Source organism: Phyllostomus discolor, chromosome 1, assembly GCF_004126475.2.
Source record: "Phyllostomus discolor isolate MPI-MPIP mPhyDis1 chromosome 1, mPhyDis1.pri.v3, whole genome shotgun sequence".
In the NCBI taxonomy this organism is placed as follows: domain Eukaryota; kingdom Metazoa; phylum Chordata; class Mammalia; order Chiroptera; family Phyllostomidae; genus Phyllostomus; species Phyllostomus discolor.
In genome coordinates, this window is record NC_040903.2 from 7,942,551 (window position 1) to 7,967,683 (window position 25,133).

The 25,133-nt window shown below is 49.4% G+C and overlaps 1 protein-coding gene across 1 annotated transcript in view; it reads right to left on the minus strand.

Moving 5' to 3' along the window:
* Nucleotides 1–22,659, minus strand: part of TAPT1 (transmembrane anterior posterior transformation 1) — a 55,498-nt gene extending 32,839 nt beyond the window's left edge. Inside the window, exons 1-2 of the mRNA XM_036018966.1 lie at nt 21,668–22,659; nt 10,654–10,784 (exon numbers count right to left, since the gene is read on the minus strand). Of these exons, the coding sequence (XP_035874859.1) occupies nt 10,654–10,784; nt 21,668–22,478 (942 nt within the window). The 5' untranslated portion in view covers nt 22,479–22,659. The remainder of the gene's footprint in view (nt 1–10,653; nt 10,785–21,667) is intronic.
* Between the last annotated feature and the right edge of the window lie 2,474 nt (nt 22,660–25,133).

The window sequence follows — 25,133 nt, forward strand, 5'->3', positions numbered from 1 at the left end:
CAGGTTGAGGCAGCAGTAGCGGAGCTGTGGCAGAACGAAAGACACAGGGACAAACAGTGGAGCCCTGGGCAGAAAATGGCCAACTCAGGGAGATGCAGGAAGAGCTCCCTATTAGAGGAGACCCTTAAAAACACCTGAGAAGGTGAGGACCACTGCCACATGGACAGGCAGACTGGGTGGGGGTGAGGAAGGGAACTCTCCAGAGGAGGAAGCTCGAGCAAGAGCACAGAGGAAAGTGATTGTGAAGATAACCTCTTCCTGCGGAATAGAAGCACAGCCACCTGTCCTTAGCTTAGAGGAATTCACGTTAGCATTGTTTATGGTAAATAACATAACTACAATCCACCGGCCCTTCCCCTTAATTCTGAGCCAGCCCAGTGGGCTCAGTGGGCAAGCAGTCACCCTCTCACTGTTTGCTGACCATGTACCGGACCACCTGGGGCTGCTGGTATTACAGACCTCAGCGTTAACACAGAAGGGACACAGGGACTAAGACGTAAGAAACTGCACTGGGGGAGAGAAACCACCTGTGGATGTGAGAGCACACGAGGCGCAAGCAACAGAAACACCTCCAGGCTTCGGGAATGCGGAGAGGAGATCCAGCTCCTGGGTCACCCTTCTCACATGGAACTGCACTCTTCTAACTTCCACAAATGGAAATATGAAAATGTCCCAAAAAAGTGAACATGATGCAATCCTGCAAACATCCATCCTTCCTGGAAGGAGGTGAAAAACCCGGTGCTGGGTGTGGGCCTGGCACCCGCGAGAAGTCGACCCAGCGCATCTCATGCACACGGTGACCCAGGGCTGTGACGGGGCTGCACAGAGAATGTCTCCCCTGCTTGTGGTCCTCTGGGCAAGCGGGTACGTGCTTCCTACGTAATCCTCCCACGGCTCTTCCAGGTGGTTATCATCACCCCTACTGAACACTAGAGGAGACCTCAGCACTGGAGGCTGAAGGCTTGCCCAGATCTTACCCACTGTTTTTATGAGGCATAGGGGTGAACATAATTTTCTTCGTGCTAACTCGTCTTTTGCCAGTTTGCCTAATGTCATTAAAAATGCAGAAATAATAGACATTTAATGACTCAAACTTACAAAAGCCATGAGATTTTCACATACTAATATTTATTGCTAGCTTTGAAAATGTGTTATTAAGAATTAAAAGCTGTGACTATACATTACTAACGGGGATAATGTGTACTTTCGCACCACTGGTTAATTTGCACGGCACCTTGATAAAACAGGCAATTACTATTTCCTTTTTATTTGGACGAAATAACTATGAAGTTCTCAAGCAGTCAATAAGTAGCATCGGACGAAAGGTGCCCCTGAAGTCTGCGAGCTGTGAGTGGAAAGGAAGAAAGTGTCACATGCCACTCTCTGTTTCCCTTTTGAGAAACACAAAAATCTCTTCTCCTTTAAGTGACACTTGGAATTTCAATGTTTAACAACATTGTGGTTAAAACTGAAGCAGCACAATGCTTTTGGACTGTGCCTCCTCAAGTCACAGGCAGAATCTGTCCTATTAGCTGACTCGGAGGCCTTGTGCTACAGGTCACTGTCACCCTCTGGGCCCACTGCCCTGTTCTCCCCCTCTCCAGGACCGGGGCCACCACCCCAGCCCCACCTCGCTTCATGCACCTGTGGAACACGGGCCTCGCTGGACAGGAATCTCAATCTTCTGGGGGAGGCCACATAACGCATATGTCACCTCTTTAAATTGGACGTTACATAAATAAAAGAAAGCAGAAAACCCAACTATGGCAAGAACCAAAGCATAACACAGATACCTCAAGAAGAAATCGTACACTGGAGTTTCGGGCTTTTCCCATTTTCCTGGGAACAGGAGACCAAATGCTACATAAGGCTTTGTGTGAAAACTCTCCAAGACTAACAGTCGTTGTTCAATTTGTTCCTCCTTTTTTCTCAAACACGTAGTACGGCTCTAATGTGACAGAGACTGGGACAGCTGAATAAAATATATGTTCACCGTTTTAAGAAGATTAGATAAAGTCTTGCAAAGAAGCTTAATACCCAAAGAAGAGGATTCAAATTCTGACCACAACCCAGTTAGAAATACACTTTACACTGTAATTCACTAGATGCACACCTATACACACACTCAACCTCCCCCCCCCAAGTTTCGCTAAATACATACTAACTTTTACTCCATGAAATACAGGCTGATATTTTTTATTTCCTTCTTCTCATCACATTCATGACCCACTGAAGGGTGAGGACGACGCACTGTCCGAAGGCAGGGCCAAGGGCAGGCAGGCAGGCAGGGCCATTGGGGTCCCGTCCTGCCCCGGGCGGCCACCACAGGCAGTGAGGACCCTTCACAGGGGATATGAGGGGCTTTGCAGAAAGCGCCTGCCCTGGAAGCAGCGGGAACGTCTTTGTACGAAAATGCATGAAAACTATGGAATTACAAATTGCAGCTGTTCAATTTAAAACTCCTTTTCGGAGCAGAGATTTGTAAAAATTTACATGAAAAAATAATTATTTCAAAATAACCCTCTGCTTAATTAATATGGCAGTTCTTGAGATTCTTCTCTGGAATAAAAGAAAGTGTAAGTGCAAACTAAGGATGGAAATATTCACTGGCCTTTCTTCTCATGGGAAACTTGTCTGGAAGAGCGTCAGAATGAGTCTTCCACAGGTGCTGGGCACCCAGACGCGCTCTGGCCAATGCTGTGTGTGGGCCTGTGGGCATGGCCTCAGGCCACCATCACCTCCATGCTGCAGAGACTCAGGGGCTTGCCCAAGTTCATGAGCAGAAGAAGCAGGGCCTGATTTCATTGGGTCTGCAAAAGGCATGGCTTCGAAAACCAAAGCCCTATTCCACTGACGACACCTGCCATTCCTCCTCCCGGCCTCAACTGTGCCACTGGACTTGGCACCATATGTATTTAAAAGCTATAACAAGGTAGCAAAGTTTTTAACATCTGAATTTCAGTGTTAAGTAAAGTACAAAATGGCAGTAATTCTGTAACCCTGTAAGTCAACAAAAGATCACATGCCAGTGAAAATGACCGCAAAGAGGCTCTTGCCACATTCCCTTTGAACCTACTATTGCTCTTCCAAAGAAATAAATAAAAATGCCAGCCTCTGTCTATGAGAAATGGAGGTTTCTTAACTTCTAAAAAATCTATGTTTACCTTTACCACAAAAATCTCCTGCCTTCATTTTAATGCCCTGTCAAATTTCAAAATAAATACCACATTATGGTTAAAATTGAAACCGTACAATGATTCTGAAATAGGCTTCCTGGCATTCACTTTCTGGCAGTTCTGAATGCCATCTTGCCACCAGAGCACCAAATGCTGCTGGGTAGTCGAGGACCAGCTCGTCCAGAACTGCTGGTCTGGGAAGCCAGCTGGACAGGAGTGGCAAAGCAGGAAGAAACAAAGCATTTCCCGTAAGAAACAAAAGACTTAGAACCTTTCTCCTTCCCGCTTTGCTGCCTAAGAGAGTCAGGTGGAAAGGCCTGCTCCAGGCAGGGAACCCAACCCTAACACACCCACCATAGCGTTGGATAGGAAGGCTCCAGGCAGGGGCCTGGTGGCTAGACCTCCCCCACCTCCGCTGTTTTCTGTAAAGCTCTGGGTCCACTGCTGTATCAGCAGAGAGCGTGCCTTGCTCAGTTCTACAACAAGAGGACAAAAGGTCTTGGGGAAGGACACCTTTCCCTGGACTGACAATTGAGTGAGCTGGACATGGGCCATGGGATTGGTGCCTGACAAATGGCATGCCCAAGAAGCACTGGCCCAGAGAGTAGGTCTGTGCCGTGGGCAAGGGGGGGGGGGGGGAATGGGGAGTATGCACACAGGACGGGGGGCAATGAGTAGGCAAAGATCTCCCCCACAGGAGGGAAGACGGGCACTAGGTTTTGCCAGGCACTGTGAGGAGGAGCAGACTTCCAGACAAAGAGAAGAGTGTGTACAGGTGCAATGTAAGCGGGAGGCTGTGGCCAGAAGATAATCACACAAGAGGGGCAGATGTCACCCTCAGTGAATCGCTAAGGAGCGCAAATCTTTGTCTTAGTTCCAGAAGTTCCCGACAAACTCACATGCGGGGTCTGTGACTAGAACAATGTCAAGGAGAATAGGTTACCAACAGGAAAGCTTACAAGTGATTGGCTTTGAAAGCAATTACCGCAGATTCAAGGTCATCTATATAATAAAATAATTGTTTTCACCTGGATTCAAAAATTCATGTCCCCAGGAAGTCTACGCTCCAGGAGAGGATGAACAAAGGGATCACCATGTGCCAGGTACTTTTATGATAGGCAAGGTTACAAAAACATGTAACCATAGAAAAACAAGTGATTTTGATAAAAGGCTTTACCATAATTACAACTTATATTTAACACAAAGAATACATTTCTTAGAGGTAAATAAATAAACCAAATTGTAATATGTAGAAAGACTATTTGGGGACCCCCCCAAACCCTCTTTTCCTCTCACCTTCTGAGTTCTTCTAGCTGGGCTAATAATCAAATTGACAGTGGCAGATGAACAGGAGAAAAATATACAACACTTACTACACATGTACATGGTGGGAGGATTCCTAAGACATCAGACCTAAGACATGAACTGGGAAGTTCAGGTTTAGATGCCATTACGGACAGAGGAGGAAGGGGGCGGGGGTCTGAGGTTTTAAAGAAAAGGCATTTAACAGGTATCTGAGGAAGAGTGGAACATGTGTATCAGGCACATTTGTGCTGGGCAGCGCAAAAACAGCGGAGGTGGGGGAGGTCTAGCCACCAGGCCCCTGCCTGGAGCCTTCCTACCCAACGCTACGGTGGTGTGTTAGGGTTCCACCTCACTCTCTTAGGCAGCAAAGCGGGAAGGAGAAAGGTTCTAAGTCTTTTGTTTCTTAATAACCAGCTTAAAATCAACAACTCCAAAAGGCACAGTTTTGAGTTGGCAAAATTCTGGTCCCATTCCCTACGCACACGAGAAGGTCTTGAGATTGTCTTGCTTCTCTTAATTCCAATCCATGTTTGAATACTGTTATTTTGTAAACACTTGACCCACATCAATTTATTTAATCCTCCCAATGATCCTGGAGGCAGAGACCATTGCTTGGCATGCTGCAAGGGACAGGCAGGGCTGACATGCTCCCGCTGAGAGGCTGGAAGGGCGCGGGAGGCTGGCCGTGCTCTCGGGACCCTAGGGCACGTCTGAGTCACAGTAAGGATCAGAGGTCTTAGCAACTACCGCAGGCTGCCATCACAGGCGCACATCTGCTGCTCAGGGCGTGACCAGTACGCGCCTCACGGCAGACTGGGCAGACTGGGAGTCAGCAGGGACAGTGGTTGAGAAGGATAAGAACAGAGTCTGAGTGACAGATCAGAACGGCCTGGTACAGCAAATGGAAAGAAAGAAGAAAAGAGACTTAAGGCTGTTTCCAAAGCTAATGTGACAGAAATAAGTCACTGGTTCAAAGAGGTAACATAGCCCCACAGTGCCAAGTCCACAAATTGTCTTTCAAATATATCAGTGAATGGGGTAGAGGCCTGAGGTCCCCACGGCTGGCCTGTCCTAGCACTATGTGATGGGTTCTATATGCCCAGCAGGTAGCAGGGCCTGCACCAAGCTGAGGGGGCTCCGGGTGCTGCGGCCAAACTGGCCCTGTGCCCTGGAGTTGAGAAAGGCAAGGCAGGTGCAGAAGGAACAGGCACGCTGCTGTCACCGCCTCTACGAGCAGGGGGCAACACATCTCAGAGGGACAGGAGCACGCCAGCCAGGGCTGCGGGGACTCTGGGTGGTGCGGATCCCCCCACCTCCCCGCTCCCTGCGGCTGTGCAGCAGGACACCTGAGCTCGGGTGCGTCACCGACAGGGGCTGCAGCATGAGAATTTAGAGGGACGGTGCCCCAAACGTGTTTTCATGAAATCAGAAACTGGGCGGGATGTCCAAGAAGTCACTGCCAGCCCACGTGGGCCTGAGGAAGCCCCTCCGTTAGCTTCCCGGCGGAGTCCCAGGCCTGTTCCACTCAACAGAAGGTGAACTAATGGCCGGGACGGCACCCTCAGAACACACCGCGTGGTGAGAAACAATCAAAAGGTTTTATGTGACGCCTTGATTAAGCTCATTAGTTTGAAAGGAACGTCGTGAATTACACTCCCTAAATGTTACCCGCTCTGACCCTCGAACACGCAGAACTAATCTCCTCCACTATTATGGAGCATTTCCCTTTTGGGGATCTTGTCACTCACTCCTGCTCCCCTGTGCCTTGTAAGCAAACTCATTCACGGACTAGCAGCCCCCTGAGATGACCTTGTCCGACCTGCTAATCTCAGACGAAGTCACAGCCACAGGAGGCACAAGGCCTCGATCAGGCCACCTGGCTATGACCTGCCCACCTGAGATGAGAAGCTACGGCACTGAATGTTGACCTCACATATTCCCCTGTGTGACAGTAACCTTTCTCTTGTTCAATAATAACAATAGTTTATGCCTAATAACAATATTCTATACCTACAGCAGTACCTCTATCTTCAACCTGACAAATTTAAAGTTAAAAATTCACTAGATTCTTAAGATAACTAAATAGTTCTGTTTAATACTAATCAATTGAATTCAATTTTTAAAAAATGTATGAAATAACTATAATGTACAAAGCACGGTAACAATGAAATAAGGGATTGCTAAAAGGCATAGACTTATAAAGTAAAAAAGTCAAAACATGTATTTTCATTTTAATTTTAACTTTTATGATAGTCAAGGTTATATAAACACGTAACCACAGAAAAAAGTAATTTTGATAAAAGGCTTCTTAACAGTCACAACTGACACCTGACATGTGTTTAACATGAGGAGGAAGTCTCTTAGGGGTAAACACATCAATCAGTCGACTTGAACTTGGAGAGAGACCGCACGCACGGGGCGATGCAGGGACCGCCCTGCTCCTCTCATTTCCGGCCCATGTGGAACACGGCCACACTAATGTCTCGAAAGCACGGCTCTGGGGACGGCTAATGCAATCACGGTTCTCAAGGTGTTTCCCCTGTTGGTGGAAAAGCACAACGCTCACAGTCCTCGTCCGCACACAGCTGGGGACGGCTGCGTGGCTCGGTTTGGCCAGTGAGACTTAAGCAGAAGGAAGATTGCTGGGGCCCTTCTGGGAAAGCTCTTAAATCTCTAAAAAAGGGACAGCCAGAAAGGTGGCACTGTCCCTCTCCTCTTCTTTCTGATGACGATGCAGAAGCAATGCCTGAGGCTGTAGCCGCCATCTTTCTATTAAAAGGCAACAAGCAAGGGGCCAAAAGCGAATTTGCCAATGATGGCAAAACAGAGAGAGAAAAGAGGCTTGAGTCCATGCTGCCTTCATTCATCTGCTGAAACAACTGAGATCTCCTTCTCTCAGACTTGCTAAAAAAAAGTCTCATTTGTTTAAGCCACTGTTAGGTATTGTTACATACACAGCTAACTGTCAGGTGTTCTGTTTCACCCACAGCTGAAAGTATCCCTGAGAAATCTATTTCAGTAGTTTTCCTCTCAAAGCCAGTCCAAACTCCTCAGTCTGACCAGTTCGAGTGGCCTGGGCCCAGCCTATCCTTCCAATGTGTCCTTTCTTTCAGGGACCCAGCAAATTCCACGCCTGGATCTTCCCAACACACCCGCTCCCTGTGCACACGCCTACACCCTATGATGCACGGACAAAATCTCCATCTTGTCCTCATCACCTTGCCATTACCTTCGCCATGCCTGAGCCCACCTCTGTGCTTCCATAGTGTGGAAGTACCTGGAGCACAGTTAAGTATTCAAAACAACGACAGGGGAAATAAATAAATGAGTGAGTCAGTGCTCTGTATTTCTCTAAATTAGCACTTATATAATACTGGGCTATTTTAGAAAATACTCTGATGAGCATTTTTTTTGTCTTATTTCCTGCAGTTTTAGATTCACACAGATGTCAAAATTAGCCCTTGGACAAAAACCTGGGATTTGTTTATATTAATAAACAGGTTCAACAAAAGATATTGAATTGACCTTTCTCTTCACTTTAAAGTATAAACATTAATTACATGTCTTACAGTATTTACAATCCCTGCAGAAGCAAAGTGCTCTGTAATTACCAAGTTTCTCTCCCTCAAAAGGCTAGGTGAAAATGTCGTAACATTTACCAAAAACAAGAACAAAACCAAGTAAGGCATTGTGTGTTAAAACAGACAATGGAAACCCAAGGGAAACCAATAAAAAATAATTTAGATAAACAAGAAGGTCTAGATAGTCTCCCAACTCTTACAATGAAAGCCTGAGGTGAGATGCTACTCATGTGAAATACAGGCCCTCGGGGAATCAGAATGAATTCATGCTGCTATGAAAGATATTTAAGCCTGGAATTAACCTGAAATCTACCTTCCCTCTAGGTTTCACTTAGTCTTAGAAGTCAAGAAGAAATTGCTGTAATCTGAAACATATGAGTTCCTTTCATGTACTTGAAGCAATAAAGCTTCTAGAGTGTTGCTCCAAGAGACCAAATCAAATTTTCCTAAATAGGCCTAAACCCAAAACCCTCTTTCATGGGAAAAAGGATTAGAAAATTATAACAGCTGTGCATGAACAGAGTTAGTTCAGCTTTTCTCACAATAGATATTTCACACACATACAAATGGAACCAAAGTTTCACGAAAAAAAAAAAACACCTTTAGTACAGCTAAAAAGTGCACTCTCACACTTTTTCTTAAAAAAAAAAAAGTGCTAATTGGTTTGCAGCTAACCATACGCATCACCCATCAGTGGCCCTGTAAGGGACCATAGTTTGAAAACCACTGACTAACACTTAGGTCTTACAAGACCCACAGGCATTTCCCCCAGGCGATAACTTAACATTCACAACACCACACACGAAATGCTTACAAGTTTCTCTGAGAAAGCTACTCAGAAACCTGCTTGTTATTTCGATGTTGCCCACGATCCTGCCTCTGAGGAGGAGACAGAACTGCGGAGGGATGTTGCCGCTCCTCATTATTTCCAGCACAGGAGGGGTCATAAAAAGGGTCAAACAGACACCTCCCGCTGTGCAGCAGTCCCCCTGGGCGAGGCCACGGTGTGTACGCAAATCCCTTGTGTTCTCCCAGGAGAGCAGTGGGTCCCAGAGCTGCTCAAACGGGAAGAAAACAGTCCCCCTGGAGAGGGCAGGTGGGCAAGACTGAAGGTGGCCGGCCACACCACCCTGGGTGAGAACACAGCCCCAGCAGACCGCCCCCCCACCCCCACTGCCTCTGCAGCGCCCGGCACTTCCCTCTCACCGCTTACTGCTGGAGGAGAAAGTGAGACTTGCTTTTCAAAACGTGTTTTAAGAAAAACACAAGAATTCTGCACACAGAAGGGACATGGCCCTCCTCCCCCAACAAAACCTTAAATAAACTCCAACACACGAGAGGAAGTGCTGCAGAGAGCGCCCCACGCACTCGCCCTTCTCATCGACCAGCCCCTTGGCTCCTCCCGGGGCCCAGGAACCCCCCAGAAAAGCAACAGCGCAGTAACAACCCAGCACACTCGATGATCTTGACCTAAGGCAGCAAATGCTCGCACTGCCCACTGCCCACTGCTGTGTGTGTTCTCTCCCAGAACCTGCGCTTGTCCCCAGCTCTCTGCACCTGCCCCTAGTCCGGGCCTTCCTAAAGCTCCAGCATGGGACGCGCCACCAGAACCCACCTAAAGCAACACTTCTCCGGCTGTCACTGCACACCTGCCCGACTCGGGCCCCTCCCCTGAGCTGACAAGACTGTCAGAAATAAAGGAACACCGGCCAAACCAGATGACCCTTCCTTCTCCCCGTCTGCCTCGCCTCGCCTCTCGTCGCTGCCACACGGGACGTCACTGCCTCACGGGACATCACCGCAGCACAGGACGAAGCAAACCAACAACACTCTGGACAGCCGCTCTGACAGAGAGTATGATTCTGAGGAAGTGACTGAACTGTAAGTTTTACGTTACCTTACAGCTACAAAAACATGTTCTCATATAGCTAAAGTGGAAGTATTTCTGAATTCTTTCCTTGTAGTAAGAAATTTTAGAAGTGCTCCACCTCTAGCAATGCAGAGGAAGGCTGTCCTGTCTGCCGGTCTTGGTCTGGACAGACCGAGACGCGACCGAGGCAGCGCGGAGTGTGAGGACTCCGGGCCGTGACGGCCACGCTGACCCTACGACATGACACTTTGTGATGCCGGTGCATCGAGCCACCTTCCTCTTGAAGAGACTGTCATTTATGTTTCCAAATATGAGGACTCTGTGAGAAACCCAGGCCTTCACAAAGGTGGTAACTAAGTAATTCGTCACGTCGAATGGAAGAACGGGCTGCTCCCAGGAAAACCAAACTGAAGGGAACCGCAGAGGTGGAGCTTGCTCCTGAGAGTGGTCTGGGGTGGGGGGGACACCAACGGAAACGGGGTGGGTCTCGCAGGAAGCACAAGTTAAGAATCACTGGATCTCACACTGAAAATACACTTGTTTAGGCCTCTTCTTGTACGGGAACTCCTACTCCCCCAATCGATACATTTAATTACTTAGGATAACATTTCCAATGATTTAAAAGCTCAACTCAAGCTGTTCACTACTTTTTTTGTTTTAGTATGATTAACACATTGGCATAGCTTTTAAAATGATGTCTGGTAATAGAAAAAAAAGGTACCTTTTCCAATTCTCTTGGTATTCGCATACAAGTGTACACTCTTTCTCTTCTTTCTGTATACTTGGCCTCGTTATGTTCGAGGAAGTACCCTCTTGTAAGTTCGGCACTGAGGAACCTCAACAATGAAAGCTCTACAGGAGAAGAAAATGACACAAAACAAAAGAACAGTATTTATCAAGGAACTTACATGCTAGCGGGGGCCACAGGTAACACATTTAAGTAACAATGACAGATTAAAATAAAGTCATCTATAACTCTGTCCCCAAAACTGAACCGTGCATAAATCACCAGCAAACACTGTTGAGAAACTGCTGCTCTGTGTGGTATAAACTGAAAACTGAATAGAAATACAGAAGGCACAATCACTACAAGCTGGAATAGCTGGCAAAGTATTTTGCAAGAGTGCAGCCCTGGGTCTTACTGGTTAAACGTACACGACTATGAAGGCAAGAGAAAAGAGCACACAGCAAGTGTACATAAAGTGGATGGATGAATACACACACACGCACGCATGTTTTTTAAGCGAAGTCAGGTCACCTAACAGGCATTGCTTCAGCCCGAGAACTACCCAGGGTGAAGGACACGGATACTGGCACAACCTCTTCAGCATCAGATCCTGCAGAAGCGCCTAATGGCGCCATTTCTTTAGGTGAAGGCTCACCGGCGTGGTGCTAATCACAGTGTGGGGGAGGAAGACACTTTGCCCTCAAGGTCCTATCAGCTGGTCTAATAATCTGATAAATATGAGACACATCAGTAAGAGAAAATGACCAAGTTCAATCACCTACATATGTGTGGGAACCCCTGCGCACACGAGAGGCTCGGAGACAAAAAGGGGAAGATAAGGCAGATGAGACACTCTGAGCTAGGGTTCAGGTGAGGCACCTCGAGGCTCCGGGAGGTAACTGCACGTGTTCAGTGATTGTGAGCTTGCCCTGCCACGCAGACAGGTTAAGAGTATTTCTGGTGGTAACTCTTATCATGAGCCCGGCCCCTAGTTTAAATTCTTCTAGATGGCTGGGGGGGCACGCGGGGGAAGGGGACAGAAATTTCTATTGAGCCCACCGGGTCTCGGCTGCCTTTAGCTCAAAATAACCCGTGCACTGCTGAGGCACAGCCCCGCAGGCCAGTTCATTCTGAACGCCCGACTATACCATATACTAGGTCACACAGAGCAGAACTTCGGATCTGGAGGACCTCCCTCTCCCTGGATCTCCCGCCCGCCCCCTGGTTCCTCGGCCCCTCCAGAACAAATTCAGCCAGAGTCCCTCGTCTCAGATGAGCAACGTCAGGCCAAACGGGGTCAGTGTTCCCCACTGGGCTACGGCTGGCCCACCCGAGATGAGAAGCCAGGCTGCCAAGGCCTACCCCGGTCACTTCCGTCCTGTCGCACTCCTCGCGGCAGCCCCTCACCCCCGTGACCCTCAGGACCCTGGCTTCACACGCACTGTCCGACTCACTCCCCCCAGCCCCCCAGGGGGCCGAGCTCTCTTCCAGAACCCAGGATACCAAAGGATTCAAACTGTCCTCTCTGCTCTGAGCTGGCCTTCTGGTCCTTTTACCAAATGCAGTACTGGTGTCCCCTCCCGAAAATGACGAAGAGGGACAGTGCTTTTGTTTATGTTTGTCTACCTAAGGAGTGGAGTCTCATGGGAGTGCCAAGTCTGCGTGCACGGGGAAAAGAGTAGAAGCCCTTTGGAAGACTCAGAGGCAGACTTAACTAACTGTTGATGGGCCTAAAACAGCTTACTTCCTCCAGCACTTAAAACAGATCGCTAGTTCTCTGAGCATCGAGTCAAGTGGCTTGCTTATGTTTAGACGTTATTCCAAAAAATAATCATCGTTACACACGCACATTTCTTAAATACCGGATTCACAATCTGTTCAGAAGCTACCCGGGATTGGAACAGATGGAGAGATGGGCAGGCTTCCGCCCCCTGCAGCCCAGCGCAGGGACGGGCCGAACCATCACGTGTGCTGTGAGCACCCAGCTTCCAGGACACGCGCGGTGGACGGTGCACAGGACGGGCACTCCATTGTCTACACAGACAGACGTTCGGCGCAAAGGCCTCAGTGGAATCGTGTCTGTGTAGAGGGCAACTTCTGGTGAGGAACTTTCTGGTCTGCTGTGGGCTGGCTGAAGCCAGAACAAGGTCTGCTGTCTGAAGGGGAGAAAAGAAAGCCTTTGAGCGCAAACGAGAGAAGCCAAAAGCAGTGAGAGGGCAAAAATCGCCCTCACCCTCTGTCCAGTTGGATTTCGGATCAGAGAAAAGGGTGTCCCAGTTGGCAGGTGTCTATAAATACCAGATGTCTCACGTACCAGCCGAGAAGCAACAGGACACACAGAAAGCGGAAGAGCCTGCACTCAGACGAACTGTCACGGATGCCAGGGAGGTCGGAGTCACTTCACGGAACCCCTGAGCGGCACCTGCTCCGCAGTGTCCCCATGCCTCCCTGCCACCGCTCCCCGCCGCCCCACCACACTCCTCTCTCCACTCTCTCTCCTGTGGCCGACTCTTCCATCCTGAGGGTCTTTGGTGGATCCTCCTCCTCCGCCTCACCCCTAAATATTTGCTTTTCGGTGCTCTATTCACCACATCCCAGCAGGCTGGTATTCTCGAATGCATCCTCAGTTACTGTCTCTCTTTTTCTGTTTTTCCCTACACGTACCTTCCTTGGACGGTTGTAGGTTCCAACCATCCTCTCACTCCTGAAGTCACCGTATCTTTAGCTCTGGCCCCTGAGCCTGGACCCATGTTTCTAACGGCCTCCTGGGCAACTCCACCTGGAAATCCCACGGACGCCTTTACCTGCAGAGCCGAGCTCAGTGGCTCCCCCACCCCACCCGCAACCCCACTGCAGCTCATGGCATCAGCAGACAGTTCTATGCTAGAAGCTCGGGGCCGACGCTGACCGTGTGTCTCTCCTCTAACCAAGCCCTAGTGATTCTTGCTGGGAAACACTGCGCCTGCCCTCGCTCCCCCACCCCAGCCTCACGGCCCCATCCTCTCTCCGCAGGTCACTGCGAGAGCTTTCGGATGCGCGCCCTTCTTCCATCTGCCGGCCCTTCAGCCCTGCCCTGGCCTTGCAGCCAGTCGGCGAGCTCACGCACCAGGGACACCCTCCAGCGGCTCTTTGTCACCTCCAGGTAAGGCCCTACATCTCAGCAGTGAGGACACCGGATCCCTTGCAACTTGGCCACTGCCATCTTTGCAGTCAAGTCTCGCACCTGCCTGCCCTGGATCTCTAGGTCACAAATCTCCAGTTACACCACTTTCCATTTCTGGCGAACACGTCCGTCGGTCAGTCAGCTCACACCGCTCAGTGGCCTGAGAATCCCCTTCCGGTTTTCCGCAGGCACATGGGCACAGACACGGCCTGCTCCTTGCGGCCGTCTCCAAGCGTCCCAGGTGAACCCACCCTCCCCTGCTCAGTTTCCACGGCGTCACTTCTGCCTGTGTGCTTCCCTGGCCCCTTTATACTCACTTTCTTGTCCGGTTTTCTGCTTTACTTTTGTGCCCTCTGGGCATAGCACACAATAGGCGCTTGACAAATGCTTGCTAAGATGATACAGGGATCAGAGAGGAGGAAGGAAGATCACAGAGATGTGTGGCAGAGAACAGAAACAGAATCAGAAGCCAGAAGAGGCAGAGGCAGAGAACACCAGACTCTCGAGGAGAGTCTGGGACCAGGACAGAACTCTCTGAGATGGGGAGCAGCCAGGAAAACGTGGAAAGCTCCTGGTGCCTCCGTGGGCACAGCAGCCATTGAAGACGAGGGGCGTCTACTGTGTATGTGTCCAAGTAACCGTCGAGGGAGACCCAACCGGTACCTGAACCTCCACCCGGATGCAGTCACAGCCGGAGTGCCCTGGCGTGTGCAGGCGGGACTCGTGCCGTCCACAGGAAGTGCAGGGAGGGAAGCTGGGCAGCCCGCTGGTGTGTTGGCCATGCTGAGGAGAGATGCTGAACCTTGACCTTGGAAAGACTTTGTCCCAGCCCACCAGAGAAAGCACGGGATAGGAAATCAGCAGGAGGGGCCCTGGCACCAGCTCTGTCTGCCACACGGCAGTCCTGTGACCCTGCTCCGGTCATAGATCTCCATTTCACAGAAGGGAAACTGAGGCCTAGAGCAGTTTCGTAATGCCTGGTACGTGCCTGCCTTCCCATGGAATGGCTGAAGGGCTGAGAGAGGATTTATGTGAAAGCACAGGAAAATCACAAAGCGTGGCACTTGTCCTCAATGACTTACTACTAACTTCCTAAGATCCACAGAGTAACCAGTTTTGGCTGGTGGTTACCTCATGTTCATTGACGCTACTTTTACAACCCTGTTTCCATGCATGAAAGATCATCTGACAAGTAACTTTCATAAACTGTATGACTTGCATAACCACTTTCCTGCAAAACAGTTTTACAGCATAAACCTCGGAGAGTGTTTCCACTATATTATAAATAAAACAGTGCTGTCAGGATTCCACCTCCAGAAATGCACGGACTTCAGTTATAAACACCAATTCACACCCCACAATGAGGAATTTAAAAATAAGCCCTTAAAAGTCAAATGATAACGATACAATCTGAGCGCACAACTCTCAAGACTGTGAGACGGGGTCTACTGTGATGCCCACGTTCTAGATGAAGGAACGAGGTGCACGCAGGAAGCAGGCGGCAGAGGCAGATTTCAAAGATCAAGCTGTCGATCCCTGACGTGTGTGCCTTCTGACACTGGATTACTCTGACTATCACTGTCTTGTGCTTCCGTAAACAGGCCACTGTGCTCTTTCTGGACAACTGGGCCCTCCTCCATCCTGCCTCGTCTGTGCTCCCACAGTCCTAGTCTTCATGAGAAGAAGTCACACGGTTAACCAGTCAGCTCCCTGCCAGCCCCGGAGCTCTCTGAAAGCAGGTACCATGTATCTGTGTCTTCCCGATGTCACTAGTGTTTGTGTACAAGTGACACCATACTAATGGGCCCAGGCAGGGTTTTATGAGATACATTAAAGCAACACTAACAAAAGCAGCAAGTTTCACCAGTGAAATACTTCAAAAACTTCCTTCTCCCACCCTCTTGGAAAACTAGCCCTATTTAAGGGATCAGCAACCCCCCTCTTTATGGCAAGAGGCAGTTTATAAAGGTCTTACACACACCACTTGATAAAATCCCCACAATTCTGAGAGCTGCGGAGAGCAGATAATGGTGTTCACATTTTGCAAGTGAAGAAACTGAGGCTCACATTGGTTAAGAGACTGGTCCAAAGTCACTGAAAAGTTAAGGGGAAAACTGGGAACAGGACCTGCATCATTGAACCCCAAGCCAGTGTGCTCTCTCCCCGACCCCATAATTACCACCCATCATCGTCTGACAGTCTCGCGAGAGAAGATGACCCACCGAGCAGTCCTCTGGCTCCGGCCATCGGAAGAGCCCTGTGATGCACACTGAGGAAGGGAGCAGCTGGCCCTGTGGCCTGAGATGCTAAGTCAGCCTGGCCTGCTGCTTTGCCGGGTCCACTCCCGCCTTCCCTGGCCGTGGGCACACTTTGCAGGATGCTACTTAACCTTCCGTCCCAAAGTGTAGCTTGGTTTCAGCGCTTCTGCTTTCTTAAATGTGGTTTGCTAGCGTTCTACAGACTTACCTGCACTTACTTGTCCTGTGATATGGGGTATAGGTACCTGACTAATTATTTAGGAAGGCTATTGTTCTTTAACCTGTGGGTACCGCTCTTTGAGAACTCTGCTAAGTGTCCCTTACTTTTTCCACACTGTGGTGGCATTTTATTTCTTCTGAGCAAAAATCACTCTCATCTGTTATGCCAAGCATCTGTCTTTATATTTTAAGAGCAAATTCTTCCCAAATAGAATAACATCTATATTTATTTTCTGAACAATGACTTAACTTTTTAGATGCCAACTAATTTTAGTTCATTTGCCCAATTCTCACCAAGAAGAAATATCAGAGTAAAAAAGTCTTTTAAAAATAGAAGTATTTTATCATTTAATTACAATATTAACAAATGCTTCTACATTAGAAGAAATCAGTTTTGCCAATTGTGAATATTTACTATAAGGAAGGTAATAATAATCATAAATCCAAATCAATTTGTCCAGAGTGTTCTTAATCAATATTCATTTTCTACCACAGAAATGCTGTGATCCACTATCTTAAATTGAGAAAAAGTATAGTAAAAACTGTTTCTTCCTCATTCCTAAAAGAAAAAATATTATCTTAAATTATCTACCGAGATAGAAATAAGAAGCCAGGGTAGAAAAGTGCTAATTGAAAGTAATGAGTAATCATAACATATTTATACATTCAGTAGCATGTCTAAATATATCTTTCTTAAAATAGCTCCAGCCACTAAAAAGGATGGAACGTAATATTGGTTAACTGTTACGAAAATATTATGAGACATGCAAATCTCCAGTCTTAGATAATGTAAAATCTTAAAAAGCTTTACTGAAGTTACCCTGAAATAGTAAACGTAAGCGCATTACACAAAATAGAGGCACGCCGTTGTGCAAAGCTAATGGGGAATCAATACGACAGTGATTCCGCCCTCCAAAGTCAAATAAGTAAAGGTTACCGTTTCAGTTTTTAAGACCCCAAACTGTTTAAGTTTAGGGAAGTAAAGAGTAAGTAGAATATTTATAAGTTTGTAACAACATTATTCAGACAGTCAGCGCTACAGAGCCTTTCCGAAGGCGTCCTTTGTGCAAGCAGTCCCGGAACAGGCCACGAATGAGCTGCTAGGCTGAGGTTAAGTGATCACAGAGGCCAAGACGCCGCACTGGCCAAGGACCAGAGCGAACGGCTTTCCCTGCTTGTTTGGCCACACGCACTACCTCGGTAAAGCCAGGGAGAGTGTAAAAGCAGAGCGACGGTTTTTCAGAAGAGACGTTAACTGTGCCTTATCTGGGGTCACCCCAAGTAATTTCTCAGTCGGTTTTACTCTTCCTTTCCTTTGTAAATGAGAAGTCGAGCATTGATTCTAGAACATAATATCAGAATCACAGCCTTCAATCATCCATTAGGGTAAGTCTGGGGCCATGGAGATAGCTACGTAAGACACTATATGGAGAATGAGGATTGGTTAAGTGAAAACATGTTCTAATAAAAATGTTATCTGGAAGAACTTGAGTTTGTAATTGCACAAAATATAAGAGACGGGCAGTACACACAGTAAAAACCTCTGCCCTACTTGAAATTTTTTGTGGGAGTTACTCAAAAAAGAGATCAATGGGCTTTTCTGGGTCTCAGTCTGTCTTCCTGCCTCTGCTCATTTGTCGGAAGGGAAAGCTGTGGGTCTGGAATGCGTAGGGTCAGAGAAGAGAAGCAGAATAGCGGGGCTACAAGCTCAAACTGTGGAAGTGAAGAGTCGCCATTTAAAAAAGGACATGCAAGGGCTCCGTGCTACTGTTACAATCAGAAACATCGCTGTCCACCACACCTTTCTCCAGGCTCTGGTTTTATGAGCAATACCCATCCCGCCGCCGCGCACTCCCGCACCTGCACGGGAGAGGCACTGTGTCGTCCTCACCTGAGGGTGTTACACTGATTTATTTTACACCGAGCCTTCCACTGTAAAGTCTCCGCCGTCACTGCGGCCAAGTGAGACACTTCAGACACTACCGGTGGTGGAGTTGTGACACACGCCCAAGAGTGTGAGGCAAGCCTGGAGTCAACACAGCGCTTCAACAACCGACCCGGCCAAGAACACATTGCCTAATGCTGGCCCAAGGTTGCCTGGGTAGACCTAATGCCTAAATGGGAATATGGCTACACGGAAACTCTCCCCTTTAGAACTTCCACAGGAGAGGCACGTGGGGAACACGCACAGCAATGACTAAGATGTACCCAGTATCTGGTCTTACATCAAAAAGCACAGCGGTGGAGTGAGAGCCACAGACAGTTTCCCTCCCACATGTGTCACCTCTAACAGTCGTCCGTATAAATGTGTTAATGGTCTACCTGTTGTAACCATGCCCGTGAGAGAGCTTGCCTTTTGTTTGTAACATCAGCGCTGAGGAGGTCTTACCAAGTAGGAAAAAACTGTCAGTCATATTTTCACTTGTACATTACTTCCTCTTTCTGTTAAATAAAGGTTTTTTTTTAAAGGGCAATAGAAGTTGGAAGTATTTTTACGAGTAGGAAAAAACACAAAAATGACAGACAAATCTGCAGCAGTTCCGAATGACCACTATACCCAGAGTCCAAGACCGGTGACCACGTAAGCCGCCAGTGAAAGACACAACGGCCCCTGTGCGAGAGAGAATGGAAACGGGAGTGAGAAGTGGGACAGCAACCTCTAACCACGTTAAGGTGTAAGTATTAGCCCCTGAGAAAAGTTTCAGTCCAATGCCAGGCAACAGACAAACTGAAAGAAAGTTCAGAGAACCAAGTGATCAGAAGAGTTTGACAAGAGAAACAGCAAGAAAGCTTACGCTCGATGTAGATGTATGTGCGTGATAGATACTGCTGCATATACGCAGGCCGATATTCACATCCTGAAATACATCTTCTAAGCCTACAAACGAATAGGGAGAGGTGTAAAAAACCCACGAACCTCACACATTATGTTTTGAATTACTTCCCTCTGATGGGGAGGGTTCAAATAAACACCTAACCTGTCCACTCACTTACACAGCCCATGGCCCTCAGGACAGGCCAACGCACATCTTATTTATAAGAACCCCGAATTCCTTGGGAGACAGGCTAAAGGGAACTCTGCAACTCATTACTGGTAGTTGGGCCACCGAGACACCAAAGGAAAGACAAACGCTGCTCTAATCTGGGCAGGCGGACCAGAGTATCAGAGGCACCACCAGAACATAAGAAATGGACAACTACCCCTTAAGTGCAAGCCCCTAGGCGTGGAAGACTGTTGATTCAGGGAGAAGTGCTTCTCACGTGACACTGGGTGATGCCATCCATAGGCCCCCCAAGTACTCCAGGCCAGCTCCATAGGACAGTTTTCTAAATTCTGGACAGGAGAGGAAGGAGAGGTTACAGAGCAGTGGAAAGGAACAGCGCCAGAGCGTCAGAGTGAAGGCAGGAGCCAGTCAGCAGCCTGGGCGCTGAGGAATGCCTGAGAGAATCCCGATCTCTGGGCATCAGGTTAGAGGGTGGGCACCAGCAATGGCAAGAGCCGTGGACAGGCAGAGCAGAAACGGGAAGTGCGGGGAAAGAATAAGGGGCCCAGGTGGGGGCCCAGATGGAACATCACTGGCTGGAGACTGCAGCTGAAAACCTCCTGGATCCTCACCTAAGTCCCGATTCCCAGGTGTGGTCATGGCATCTCTCCTCACACATAACCGATGGAACTGCGGAAACGGTGCGGACCACCCCAGCAACGACAGCTAGACATGTCTCCCTGATGACAATCTTCTGCAACTGAGTTAAAAGCCCAGCTTCAAACACGTTAAGCAAACCCTGTCCAGTGACCCACGTTGATGAAGAATGGGTGTGTGGTGTGATGAAGTCTGGAAGTCCGTGGCACCAGGCATCCCAACCCATCCCGGAGGGGCTGAGGAAGTGGTGTGAGGAGTTACCCCAAGTGCCCAACACTTCAGCTATCAAAAAGCTCCTGACAACTTCATCTTATATGCATGCAAAAGGAAAAAAAAAAGGAAAGACTTGTAATGTTGACCTTCCTGAAATTCAGAAGTATCTTAAAGAAATCACAGTGACATCTCTACATTTGTTTCTCTTTGCGGCAGAGTACTTTCAATATTCAAGTCTAAGTAAGTAAACAGACAGCTGAGAGATTTAATACTTTGTCTTAGTTAGACCCTGCCAATTCAGAAAGTAAATACTCTTGCAAACAAATGTTTAACTGACAACTAAACCAAACACAGTTGAGGATTAAGTGGTTAATTGAAAAAGACTGAACAAGACACAGTCTGTACTTAATTTTTCAAAGATACGAACCTCTTCAAATTCTAACCTATGTCTAAGTTCTGCAAATTAGCAAATCAATCAATATATCATCACCGGATCAGCCTCATGGCATTAAAGCTCTCCTACATTTTCAATACCCCTGCACAATCAATGCATAAGCCTATGACTTAAACATTTACTTGCATGAACTGCCCACAGTAACAGCTAATAAAACCCGTCCTGTGCATCAGAAGCAATTTTTTGGAAGAAATTTAATGGAGTTACAGTTTGGCTGCTGTTCAAAACTTAGAATTATGTAAGAGTTAATATGTTGTGAGCCCTCTACATTCAATGAAACGTACATCTCAAAACACTGTTTCTTTCCTTTTAAGCCTAATATACAACGGCATTATAAACACAAGTGCAATTTTTAAAAGTGCTTTACAAACAAGAATGTCCAATAGCTACAGAAATAATATAAAACGCTGAAAACCAGTCAAAGTAGGGTTTGCACGTGCATGTTTTCTTCTACAGCCATTTTTTTTTTAAGGTGGCAAAAGTTTCGTTTTAGGAAAAGTTCACAGGTTACGTTTTGAAGAGTGCTAAATGCTTCTGTTCTGGGCCAAAGTACTGAACTTCACAGCCATTAGCGCACTGCCAGAGGCGGCTGGGGGAAAACAGTGTGCGGGGCAACTTCACAGGTTTCCACGGCTCAAGTTCGCTTAAAATACACAACAGAAGTCACCTTGGCTTGGAGATCATTACATCAGCCTCGAGCTTGTCAGTTTTGAGCTCCACGAGACCCGGGAGATGCTCGCGCCGGGGCGAGAGGATGCCCCGGGGGTCTTTTCTAAGGACCTCCGTGGGGCAGTGGCGTGGCCGCGGGCGGAAGTTCCCGGGCCGCAGCCCCCGCTCGAGCGCACCTGGCCCCGGGGGCTCGGGGCCGCGCGGACCGCGCCCGGGGAGCTGTCAGCCGCCGCGGGAGCCGCCGGACCCGCGGGAGCCTCCGGAGCCGCGGAAGCGGCGGCGACCCCGCGCGCCCGCAGCCCGGGCGGCCCCAGAGGCGGCGGCGGCGGCCGGGATGGCAGCCCGGCGTCCCCCGGACCCCGCGGCCTAGCGCCGTCGCTCCCCGCCTCACCTGCGCGGCCGCGACGCCGCTCCCGCCGCCGGTCGCTCTCGTAGAAGCCCAGCGTCTCCGTGTGCTGAGGCGCCAGCGGGGGCCCGTGGCCGCCGCCGCCGCCGCCGCCCGGCTGCTCCGCCTGGCCGCGACCGTCGCGCTCCGGGCCGTCCGCGCCACCGCGGCCGCCTTCTCCCGGGGCGGCCGCGTCGCCGACGCCCGCCATGTTCCGAGAGCAAACTAACCCCGCCGCCTCCCTCCAGCCAGCCAGCCGGCCTCCGCCTCCGGCCAGCCCCCTTCCCGCCTCGCCCCGCCCCTCTCCGGAGCCCGGGCCGCCGCCGCCGCCGCCGCCGCCGCCGCCATCCGCGGCCCGTCTGCCGGCGCGCGCCATTGGCGTCAGCGGCGCGTACGAAGCTGCGGCCGCCGCCGCCGCCGCCACGGCGGCCGCCATCTTTTTCCGGACCTCGCCGTGGCGCGCGGGCTCCGTGGTCCGGGGCCCCGCGCCGGGCTCCATGCTGCCCGGTCGTGCGGCCGGGGAGAGCGGGCGCCTCCGGGGCTCCGCGCCGGCGGCGGCGGCGGCGGCGGCGGGTGGAGGATCCGCCGAGGAGCCCCGGGGCGCCGGCCGCTGTGCCCGCTGCCCGCCGTCTGCGAGGTGTCCGGCCGCCGGCCCGGGGCCCCTTTTGCAGGCTCGGTGCCCGGAGTGAGTTGGCGCCGCCGGCCCGGTCTTGGCAGTGGCCGCGCGACCACGGCGGCGGGGGCCGGGCTCCAGGTCCCCGACCCCCGCGGGGCCCGGCCCCGTGTGTCCGCTACTGGGGCTCCATCTCTGCTGCATATTTATGGTCGGCCGTCACATTCCGAGGCCTCTGGGTGTCCGCTGGCGGTTTGCAAAGCACTTGGGCTAGGAGGAGCTCGGGGATGCTGTCCAACAGGTGGGGGCGCGGAGGGGAGCGTCGGGCCTCAGGGACTCGGCCCAAGAAGCGGGGTGCTTTGTGCTTTAACGCGCCCAGGACGCCCTAGACCGCCCTTCGGGTTAGGGCTAGGCGACGGCTCCTGGCCGCGGCGTACCCGGGCTCCATCACCCGGGCATCTGCTCTGCTTAGGGCGGACCGTCCTTTGCAGCGACGGCCTGTCACTTGGCCCCGAGCGCGGTGTCACACCACCTGCCACAGGTGTGGAGGATGTGAAGATGATGCGGGAAGCGTCCCAGGCACCTTTGACGCCCTCTCCCCACAGGGTTGCTGCCCCCTCCAGAGAGGGGGACGGTGGCAGGTCAACTTCCCATGTAGCAACTTCACAACTCACCTGTGCCGCTGTTACCCTTTTCATTAGGAAAAGGAAAACTAATTCCTCCCTGAACGTGAAGCTGTCTACAAACTCCCCTAGACCTAAACTTGAGAACCAGATGTACAGGGCCTGCGCTGCGCAAAATCGAGTTTGTGCTGATTCATCAAAACACCCTAAGGGTTTGTTGACACTAGTGAACACCTGGTTGCAAAATCGCGGCAGGGTTAGATCTGAGTGGCTGTTTTCTCGGGGCTGCGTTGCTGGGGCAGCCCCCTAGCAGTCGGAGTGCCGCGCAGGAGGCGGCGCTGGGGGACCCAGATGGACTGAGCCCTGCAGCTGGAAACAGACCGTCAGTCTTCGCATGAAAGGAGGAACTGGTGCCTTTGGAAATTCCTCATCCTCCTCATAAAAGGGAACAGTCCACAAGACTATATTTCCAAACATTCCTGTGACCAACCTCCGTGAAATCCTCTGTTTGGGCTGTACTTGGTCAAAACGGATCCTCAATCCATCAAAAACAAAGGCTCGAATCAAATCACCAGAGTCATTTTGAAATCAAAAAGCTACCGAAAGTTTTATGGCCTGTTTGCTTACAGCCCAAACTCTATTACTCTTTGATCTTTTATAGTCTTAAGACCCAGTCCATCCCTGTTTATTGATGGTCAAGAAGGAAGTAGGGTTTTATTGCTTGTGTATGTAAGTTCCCGTTTATTGTCTCACCACGTTTATTGGCTTATCGCCCCTGCCTTCAACTCAGCAGGAGCCAAGGGAAGAGATCTGAATATTTTGTTATATTTGGCATCCAGTTATATTGTAGGGATGGATGTCTCTCCTTTTCTGTGTCAAGCCTGAGGAAAGACATCGTGTACCAAAGGCTGTGCCTCTCCTTTCAGACAGCAAAGAGAAAAGAAGCAGCGGTGTCCAGGTACTGAAGGTGTGACAGTGAAATGAGCAACGTGAAAATGGGAGATCTGAGGGATTTGTAGTTTTGTCAACGGGGTCTTTTCACTGGAGCTGCCCTACTTTACAGGACGCTTTGTGAAACTGCACGAAGGTGCAACAGACAAACCCGCAACAATATTAACACGCTAAAAAGCTTTTTTAAAACAAGCATTAATATAAATATTCTTTCACATAAACACTCTTCTTCCTTTGGGTAGGTACTGATAATTAGATCATCAGCTTATTGGATATAAAAAGTTGTTTTCTTTGAGTTAATTTGCCCTATTGCAAGTTATTAACAATCTCAGCCAGGGTATTTGCAAATATAATCTGCCCTCCCAGCCCTCTGTATTGAGCAAATCCCAGATTCAGCCAACCTGAAACTGAACATATTTGAAAAAAAAAAATTCCAGAAAGTTGATCACTAAATGAAACAGTGTAACAACTATTTACATAGTATTTACATTGTACTAGGTGCTATAAGTAATCTACAGAGGACAAAGGATGTGCATGGGTTATATGCAGCTACTATGCCATTTTATCTAAGGGACTTGAGCGTCCTCAGATTTTGGTATCTGGGGGGGGGGGGGTCTTGAAGCCAGTCCCCCACGCATACCAAGGAATGTGTCCATCTGGATGTATTCTAAATCTTGAAACTATTAAGTTACAAATAACCTTAAGAAATAGTGATACAGCCCAGAACAACCAGCTGTTCTCTGAAGAAAGTAAATGGCCGTTAAAATACAGCGTTCTTTATATCCGTCATAAAAAGAAAGAGGCCTCGATTTACAATACGGCCATTAGAAGACAGTAGAAATATTTCACAAACATAGAATCCCCACCATTAAAGAGACATCAAATAACATTCCGAGTTAAATTATAAAAACAGGATTTGGATGACAATGAGGAGCAGTCATTCAGTTTAAACCTGAATTCAGCACACAGGGAGTCCTGCGCTGTCAGCACTTCGTTGCTGCCGTAGCTCCTGGTGAAAGGCGTTCTCCACTGGTGGGAAGTAGTTTCAACAGGGGACAGCGATGAGCCAAGAGTCTTCTATGTAAATGACAGAGAACAAAAAAAAATTTCGTTGTGTAGCCCTGGCTGGCGTAGCTCAGTGGATTGAGCATGGGCTGCAAACCGAAGCATCGCAGGTTTGATTCCCAGTCAGGGCACATGCCTGGGTTGCAGGCCATGACCCCCCAGCAACTGCACATTGATGTTTCTCTCTCTCTCTTTCTCCCTCCCTTCCCTCTCTAAAAAT